This window comes from Mastomys coucha, unplaced genomic scaffold, assembly GCF_008632895.1.
Source record: "Mastomys coucha isolate ucsf_1 unplaced genomic scaffold, UCSF_Mcou_1 pScaffold13, whole genome shotgun sequence".
Classification (NCBI taxonomy): Eukaryota; Metazoa; Chordata; class Mammalia; order Rodentia; family Muridae; genus Mastomys; species Mastomys coucha.
In genome coordinates, this window is record NW_022196895.1 from 39,613,873 (window position 1) to 39,623,877 (window position 10,005).

The window sequence follows — 10,005 nt, forward strand, 5'->3', positions numbered from 1 at the left end:
AGAGAGAGAGAGAGAAGGAGGAGGGAGGGAGGGAAGGAGGAAGGGAGGGAGAGAGAAAGGAGAGAGGCAGAGAAGGAAAGAGGGAGAAAGGGAGAGAGGCATTAAAAAACTGAAGATAATTTGAGAACCCCAGAAGCATTATCTGATTGTGTGACAGAGAGTTTGCTATTTCCCCAGACTGGAAAGTTTTAATAATAACACATTTTTAATTTTTATTAAAAATAACCTCCTCCTTAAAATATCTTCTGATTGTGGTTTTCCCTTTTCCATAAAGAGCTTTTCAACCTCAAAGTGTTAAAACCCCCTTTAAAATCATTGTAATTAGAATAGAATATGTGGGGTTTTACTTACCTCAGTAACTTACCTATCTTCAGCTACACCAGTATTTTCTAAGTGAAGTAGTGTTTGGTGAACATATTTTTTTAAAGCACAGGAGTGAATCTCACTGGGGTTATCCTATGTGGGTGCAGAACCCAAGAGGACTTGGTGAAGCTGCAGTCATGTGTGTTCCAATGACTGTCTTCTGATCTCGCCTCAGCTTGATGTCCAACATGGTGGTTACTCCCTACACTGAATACTTGCAGTATTGCAAGCATGAGGTTAGTTCCATGTGTAAAATACACTCTGGATTTTGTAGATTTATCACAAGGCAGAGTTTCTTGTTAGCCCTTGATCATTTGTTGAAATGATAATATTTTGTGTGAGTTAAGTTAAACTATATCAGGGAAAGTAATTGATCCCTTCTACTTTCTAAAAATTTGGCCACAACTAATTAAGGGTCACCTATCTGGCATTCATTTGCAGTTCACATTTCATTTCTTTTGGTCAGTGTTGCTCTAGAGTTCTTTGGGGTTCATTTGGAGAGAATGACTTTCTTCACATGGCTAGTGATGCTTCTCTTGGTAAATCTCAGCGCTGGCACTACTGTTGTGGCTGTTTCAAAGCCACAGAGGCCCCTCCACACTGAAAATGGAATCCCCATACTTCAGCCTTGCCAGTCAGGCTCCTATGTAGGTTGAGCAGGACTTTGTTCTTCCCTCCCCTCCCTCACCCCTACTCCAGCCACAAGAGAATATGCTGTTTTCTGCATATGGTTTATATTTGTACCTGTCTGCCTTCAGTCTCTTTTCCCTGATGGCTCTCCCCTTGACTCTCTTTGGGATTCTCACATTCCTCCTGGCCCAGGTACCCAGCATCCTATCCTAACACATGACCCTGATTGCCTAAGATTAAGCTCGTGTCTACTGTTCTTTGTCTTCTCAGTGCACTTTGTTGGTCCTTAGTACGTTTTTCTTTATGTGACAGATTTTGTGCCACCTCCTCTTATCCTGTCCCTGATTGGAAACTCCTAAGAGACTACCATTGTATATCCACTTATTGCAGGCACAGCACAGTAAGGAGCAAGAAGGCACAAGTGCAACCACAGGCCATATGCCATTGTTTTCTGGCCAGCCCTATAAGCAGAGGCATGGATAACATGTTCTGTCATACAATTTAGAGAACATAGGCTCAGGGAGTTAACAGGGTAACTATGCATTCACTGAAACACCCTTTGCAAGACACTACAGCAAAACATATCATCTTTAACAGATACGAATACTTCTCTGTTCTTGACAATGTAGATTACATTCTCATCTTTCCAAAGCAAACAGAAAATGATAACTTCATAGAATGGGATGAGGAAACTATAGCTTGTGTATCTGTCTCTGTTTTTTTTTTTTTCTTGAACAAAGATCTATTATAATACAACCTTGCCTGTCCATTTCTTGGGGCTATTTTCACATTACGGAGATTGGGTATTTTCAAAGTCTGTCTGACCCACAAACCCTAAAATATTTAGTGTCTTCCACTTTGTAGAAAAGGTTTCTTAATTCCTGTTCTAGATAGATAATACATTTATTTTCAGAAGAAGGGCTCCCTCCACCCCAATTTAGGAACTCAGTTTAATATCCATATAAGACATTAGGAATGTACCCTTAGCTTGAGTGATGGGAACTTGGTCCTTCTCTGTCTCATCAGTAAATGTTTAAAGTAGCAGCATTGTGAAGAGGATCATCAAAACATGGCTACTGGGTCACAAGGTCTTAAGGGACACAACACTTCATAGGACAGTGATGAGCTATAATGAGAGTGGACACCAAGTAAGGAATTTTGGATTTGATTTCTGTTCATCAGTTAAGACTGAGGTTCCCAACCTTCTTGATGCTGCTAGCCTTTAATTCAGTTCCTCATGTTGTGAAGACTTCGACCATAAAATTATTTTTATTGCTACTTCATAACTTAATTCTGCTGCTGTCATGAAATCATAATGTAAATATCTGTGTTTAAGGTGAAAGAGTCGTTCCACCCCAGCGAGGTCACAAGCCATAGGTTGAAAACCACTAATCTAAGAAAATGTGTTTGAAAAATGCCTGTAAGAGTTATTTCTAGAACCATGTTTCAAACTCATGGGAAAATAACTTAAACTGTTATGCTCTACGGTATATAAAGCAATATTGTATTAGATGTGACTCCACCCTAAAAGATTCATATCAAATTCTTTCAAAGTACCTAACATAACATCTTATTGGGATTCTGTCTTGACTGTGTTCTTTCTTTCAGATTATAAATAGTAATCTTTCATGTGTATCAGCAGAGGGAGAGAGGTCAAAAGAGCAAAAAGCTAGACTATAAAAATACAGCTGTGTGGAGGCTATATTCCAGCCCAAAGAGAAAGCCAACATAAACAGATGCTGATCACAGTGTAAATCACTCAAGGGAATTCACAAAACAAAGAAACGTTCACATTTGTTTCAGAAGCTACAGAAAAGAGAGTCATTTGCAGGATCTCTTGATATGATTTGTTTTCCCTTTAAACTTATCTGGGAAAGTGCTTCACTTCGAGGGAGTGCTAAAACATGCAGCTTGGGAGGCTCGAGAGGCCATAACAAAGTGATTCTCAAATGTCCTATGGTGTGACCCTTTAATGCAGTTACTTGTGTCGATTGTGACCTACAACCATAAAGTTATTTTTGTTGCTACTTCATAACTGCAATTTTCCTATAGTTTTCAAATCATAATGAAAATACCTGATATTTCTGAGGGTTATAGGCAACCCTTGTGAAAGGGTCCTACCAGCTCCAAAAGGTCTCAGCCTATAGGTTGAGAACCACTGCAGTTGTGTGGTGAAGTCTTTTTCCAAACTTATATATAATTTAGGCATTAAGATGGAAGATTTAAATATTCTAATGTAAATCTTGAGACGAGGACGCAAAAAAGCTATTGCTGAATAGAAATGTAAATGCTAACAGGATAATATTTTGAAATGGAGAAAATTATTTAGCCAATGAAAATCACTTTGAACAGTGTTTGTGTTTTGTAGAGAAAACTTAAGCTCAGCCATAGGCTTGATGGTGTTTCCATGTGTTTTACTCTAAGTTGATGCCTTTGTAAATAGGCATTGTGCATATTTGTACATTTGGCCTGCAGGTCAGCCCTGTAGTGTCCATAGTATTTGTACCCAGTATTTCAGGGGATAAAGGAAGAAACAATCCCTCTATAAGCACAACACAAATTCTACCAGTGTGGCCAAGAGCCAAGTCTGGCCTAGAGCCCAGGCCTGATTGCTCTCAAACTTTCAGTAAACTCCTTTACCTCTGTCAGCCTTTTTCCTACTGGCACAGTGAGTTAGTGATCTCATTCTCATCTGGTTATGGATAAGATGACTCAATGTATCAAAAGCAAGTGACTCAGCAACAGTAGATACTATCATATTCATTTTGAAAATATTGTTGCATATGGTAATATATTATACGGTGTTATATCAAGCCACCACCAACAAAAATGCAAATACACATAATGTATGACTAACATGGCTATCCTACATTAAGAGTGTAGTAACTATTTCCAAACAGAAAGAAATGTCCAAAACAAAATCTGGGTTTCCTTGGGGATGTGTTGAGTTCCCTAGTGTTGGTGACATGGAAGACATTGAGAATACAGATGGCCATAAGGAGTTGGGAAGCCAGTGGAGGAGAGGCAAGGACAAGGAACACTGATCAAAGCTGTGAAAACAAAATTTCAAATCTTTTCTGCCCTAGAGATTCTATGGGAGGAAAAGATCACTATAAAAACTATGTCCTGTGATAAGCATTCCATTGGGACACAAGGAAGAGGTGCCATAACTGCTTTACACAGGCCTCATGCTGTCAATAATTCTAGTCTGGCTCTTGGAAAGATCCATAGAAATCCTGCCAAGATACACATGACTGTGGCTGGAGTTTTAATGCGGTCTTAGAAGCCCAGGATTTAAAAATCACAGCAGCGGGGGGTAAAGGCAAGGAAAGGTTATCAAGATGGGTCAAGCTGTCAGAAACTGAAGCTTGACTTAATCAGGTCCTCCGCAGGTTCCTGGAGAGGAACTTCACAGTAAACCAGCAGGGATCATCACCTGAGCTTAAGAATTTTCAGATCAAAGCACCAAAAGGCTGTTTCTATGGGAAAACCCTCTAAGATTGGGGTAGCACTCCATCCCCTTTCCTCCTCTCTCCCACACCCTCTTCTCTTCCTTATCTAATTTCTTCTTCCAGTTAGGCCTCTTGAAAACAGAAGCAAAATACCACACTCTAAGTTTGAGCCTTGAGCCAGAGGTGTTAGCATCCAGAAATAGCGGCAGATATGGGTGGGTCCACAGACCTGTCGTCAAGGCAACGGCCACCATATTCCCAGAATCCATTGGGTTCAGCTCCCACCTTTACCTGGACCTACTACGTCATGACATATATATATATATATATATATATATGTATATATGTATATATATATATATATATATATATATATATATATATATATATATATATACTCTCCTCCATCTCTCTCTCTTTTCTTCTCTCTCTCCCCTCTCTCTCTCTTCCTGCGCCTCTATCCTCTACCCCCTTCCAATTAAACCTCTTACACGTGGAGCTGTTTGGGCCTGGTGTCTGCAGACGCATTCCCCCGCGACTCAAACCCATCAAGAGGCTCTGGGAACCAAGGATGGAGAAGGTTGGTTGCCATCTAAGGGGGTGGGTGGTGGTGGTGGTGGCAGAAGTCAGGTGTTTAAGCACCACCTTGATCTCTAATATCTCTGAAAAGAATCCCCATTCTGGGGCCTCCACTTGCTGCCTCCAGAAAGCAAGTGAGTCAAGTCAATTGAAGCTCATTTTCTGCCCCCTACCTCCACCCACCCCCACCCCCAGTGAAATCAGAAGAGTAACCACAGGCTTCTTTTGCCCCAAACGTGCTGTGAAGATCATGAGCTAAGGTGTCAAGGGCTTTGCAGTCCGGGTGCCTGCTTCCTTTGGCTGCTCCTGTATGGAGTCCGTGCTCCCCAGCCCGTGTTTCCTAGGCTGGCTAGCAGGAGCCTGTACCTGAAAACTGTATCTCTGCTCCCATGCCTTCATCCCCTTTGTCATCCTGCCCACCGCACTCCTCTCTGAATCCTCACTCCTAGGGAAAGTATATGCCCTGGAGAACCCAGTAGGGGAGTTTTTCATCCCATAGCAATCTACACTGAACCAGGGACTACAGCCTCAGCCTCACAGTATCCACAGGCAGGAAAATAGCCACCTATTTAGTGGCTTGGTTCAAAGAGAAAGACAGACTTTTCTTCATTCAAGCCTGAGCTCTCCTATCAAAATATTACAATAATAATGTTACCACAGAGATGTCAGGGAAGAAACAGCTAAAAACAGTGCCTCTGCAGCGCCACCTGACAGAAGAGAAAAGTGGGACTTGAAGACCTACTCAGGGCCAGTCTGGTGCTAAACGTAAGAACAGGTTCTGTGATGAGATGAAGTGCGCATGTTGGAGTGTGTAATGGATGGTGCACACTGGGTCTGTTGCAGCTAGCTATTCATATTATCAGCCGAAGCATTTACGACGGACTCTGTTCTCTGCACACTGGGCATTTTTCTGGAAATGCCAACAGCACTATGTGTGTTGCTGAGAAAATGAGTAATGGCCCGTCATCCCAAAGGTTTCCAGGCTTTATCCAATTCCCTCCCAGTAGTTGGATTGTCATTTTATCATAAGAGCCTCAGGGTTAAACAGAGAGAGTAAATTCATACCTTGGCTTTGATCAGGTTTTCCCCTAGAGTCTGCTCCTTTGGAAACACAATCGTATTTATCTATAATGAAATTGCTTTATGATTCATTTGCTCTCTGCTTCCTTTTGCTACCGACATGCAGAGAAGCTTTGCTCTAACTCCTGTATTGAGGTTGTAACTAACTGTGAGGGGAAGGAAGAAGGGGGGCAGTACCTGGGAGAAGGGAAGCCTACTGCCAGAGCCTTATCAAAGGAAGAAGGGATGACACCTACCTGCCTGCCAACATGGACGCTGGGCCAGGCCCCCAAGAACGGCTTAGCTATCATTCGAGAGCTGTCTGTTTTAAAAAGGTTAAATGTGTGGAGTACTCGCAGTGGTGGAATATCGTGGGTATTTTTCTCTCCTAAACACTCCTATGACTATCATTCTTCATCCCATCTACTAAATGGAGCCTGCCTCCCTTCAAATGTTATTTTGACAAGGCAAAGTGAATAAACTGGATTCTGGCGAGGTGGGGCAAGACCTGGAAAGATCCTACAGGGAAGGACCAAGTAATCCCAAGACTGAGTCCCTCTCATCGGAAGCTAGGCTGGGCTCCTTACCTCACCTACTTAACTAAAATGGTTGGCTTGCAAGTTCAGGAGCCTCAATTTGTACTGGGATCTCCCAGGTTATTCTCTTAAAGAGTGATGTTTGAGGGACGGATCACAGATACAGACCCTGAGACCCGCAAATCTGCTTCCAAGGAGAGAGAAAGATATATAATGCCACGAACTTCAGATTCACAAATTAATGCCTTTTAAATGTGAGAATATGTTCTCCTTGCTTCATGGGGATACTGATATTCCCCTCATGAACTTCACATTGGAGTTTATTAATCAAAAGGCAAACTCAGCTGAAACAGGTAGAAATAGCCTCGAATGGATTCCAGACTCATTTATTACTTTCATTGAACAGAATGAAATAGGTTTGGTGTAAAATTAAATTTCTTACAGTGATCAAAGAGAATGCCAAAACAGTGAAATATCTGTTAGTTTGTGATCAAGGATACTTTTGTAGTAACAGTTATCTAAATGATGTAATTTTATATTAGCATAGTTGTCTCTGGGCTGCAGGGATCAAAGCCCAGGATTCAAACGAATTGCTGAGTTTGTTGAACATGGAGTCGTGGCCCCAGGCAGCCTCTACTTACCTTGGATTTCTCTTGATGCAGTTCTATCTGAATGTCTGTGAGTTTGGTCCTGAGGTCTTCGTTGGCAGCTTGAAGGGCGACAATGAGTGCCTCGGGCTTCTCGCCCTTATTTCGCCCTTTCTTGGACATTGTCCCTTTCTAAATGGAGTCTTTTGGGTTTTAATCCTCTCAAACAGGTACTGCCATTTTACTGTTTCATGTCCTGGAGGGAGATGTTTCAGCCACTACTGCGTGGTGTTCCTTGATAAGGTCTTCTCAAACGATGCCTCGGAAGCCCTAGGAAGAGACAGAGATGATGGTGACTGACAAAGACAGTTTGTGTCAGTCCATCCACTCCTACCCAGAGTGGCCTGTAAGCTCTCTCTCCTGTCTCTAGAACTTTCCTTATCCTGTATTTTTGTACCTAACTCACAGTGACATTTTCAATTCCATTGACATCTGCTTAGAATCCTTTACCTGAAGAATTTGTCTCTCATATTTCTGAATTCCCTTTTTGGGAGCATCAACCCATTCCTCTTTCTTTTCTCCATGGCACTCATTGAAACTCTGGTCAATGGTGACATCCTAGTATTCATACCTCAAAAATAAGAAATACTATATATGTAGCTGGTTATTATTCAATTGTTAAAATGTGAACCGTGGGTAATAACTAAGTAGGTTACTAGATTATGTCACAAAGTTAATACTGTTAGAGTTACTTTTAAACACTTTTGTTAGTACAATTATTTTTTTTTTGAAGTCCCATGACAGGAAAAATCAGCCAACCACACCCCGTATCTTCCTACTATTTATCAGTCATCTGTCTACCGAACATCTGCTTATCCATCTGAAATACACCTACCTACCTTCTTCATCTCTCTGATCTCTCTTATAGGTGTTTTGATTACTTTTCTTTTCTTGGATACATGGTCCCACTCTATATTCCTGGCTAACTAAAACTTGCTTTATAGGCTGGGTGCAGACTCACAGAGATCTGCTTTCCCCCCCAAAAGTCACTGCTAGTATTAAAGGTGTATACTACCACACCAGACTGTGATAAGTGTTTTTAAAAACACACATGCTCACAAATTGCTTATACACATTGAGACAAGGACCTTTTTTTGTACCTTCCCTACACACAAGAAAGTGTCCCAGTAGATAGCACCCATGGTCTCGTACATGAGGAGTGAATAGGATGTCAACTATGTAGATACAGGTGAAGCATCCTGGGCAAGAAAATTGCAGGTGCTGTGACAAGGCAAAGAAAAGACACAGAGACTATTTTGGGTAGGAATAAGATCTAATTGAATAGAGCCCCAATCTGCCTGGTAAGCACGAATGATGGATATATTTGTTGGTAGGAAATTTAGAATAATTCCCACCTCAGGGTGTAGGGCTCATCCTCCAGTAAGCAGTGGAAGGGGATGTTGAGATTCACAACTGGTAAGTATCTAGCAGGGAAGTGTTTAATTGAGGTTATTCTGGTGGCAGAGTGGGAAGAGAATGGAGACATAGCAAACAGAGAGGAAGTTGTTGAATCGGTCCAGATAATGGAGCCCAAGCCAGCATCCTGACTAGAGGAGGACATCTTTGCTATAAGTCCTTAAAGGCTGCACTGGAACAAAGAGGAAAGCAGAGAAAATTATCAACATCCAACTGTTAACATTGAAAAGGAGAACATGGGGCCAGAGGTTCTCCTGTATGTTTCCAAAGATTGGGTGCTAGTGCTTTGGGATGCTGTCAATAAGAACTAAGAGACTCCCACTGATCATCCTTATGTCCCAGCAGCTGCTGCTCTTTACAGACACTGTTTTTGGCTTCAAGGATTGGGATATTTGGTTAGGTGCCACCCATTACAAACACTGTAGCTGCGCCCTTTGGAGTGTCTCCAGGGGACAGGGGTATGAGGCTAAGATGAGCTCGGAGCAAGAGAGAATAAAGTGGTCTATACAAGTCATGGATTGATACAGCTCACCCCACCCTGTCACTGTTATTAGGACCAAGAACTTGAGGCTACACAGGTTATAAGTCTCAGGAGACAATCAACTATTGCTCTGCTAAATGAACAGAGTATTAAATTGACTCCTAGTGGCTTACTGTTAAACACAGAGGTTAGAGCATCTCTCAGATCTCACTAGGGAAGGCTGGTTTTGTAGGGGATGGTGATTGACATAGAGACTCACGACTAGTTCAGGAGTACAGAATAAGACACTGTGGAGTTCTCAGCCCTAAGTGAGACATCTGTACCATACCAGGAAACAACATGATAAACTACACATTGTGCTGGATTGTTTTATGTCAACTTGATACAAGCTAAAGTCACCTGAGAGGAGAGACTTCAATTGAGAAAATGACTCAATAAATAGAAGAGAAAGTGGGGAAGAGCCTTGAACACATGAGCACAGGGGAAATTTTCCTGAACAGAACACCAGCTCTTATGCTCTAAGATTAACAATCGACATAAAATTGAAAAGCTTCTGTTAGATAAAGGACACTGTCAATAGAAGCAAATGGCAACCCACAGATTGGGAAAAGATCTTTGCCAATACCATATCCAATAGAGGACTAATATCCAAAATATACAAAGAAATTAGACTACAGAGAACCAAATAACCCTATTAAAAAAGGAATATAGAGCTAATTAAAGTGTTCTCAACTGAGGAATCGCGAATGGCCGAGAAGCACCTAAAGAAAAGTTAAACAAACTTCTGGGCTAATAACCACTTATCAGAGAGTGCATACCGTGTTTGTTCTTTTGTGATTGGG

The 10,005-nt window shown here is 41.6% G+C and overlaps 1 protein-coding gene across 5 annotated transcripts in view; it reads right to left on the reverse strand.

Moving 5' to 3' along the window:
- Jakmip2 (janus kinase and microtubule interacting protein 2) overlaps positions 1-10,005 on the reverse strand; it is a 157,529-nt gene that overhangs the window by 52,361 nt on the left and 95,163 nt on the right. For all 5 annotated transcript variants that reach the window (XM_031365597.1, XM_031365594.1, XM_031365599.1 and 2 more), the window contains one exon: positions 7,261-7,536. In XM_031365597.1, the coding sequence (XP_031221457.1) occupies positions 7,261-7,389 (129 nt within the window). In that variant the 5' untranslated portion in view covers positions 7,390-7,536. The remainder of the gene's footprint in view (positions 1-7,260; positions 7,537-10,005) is intronic.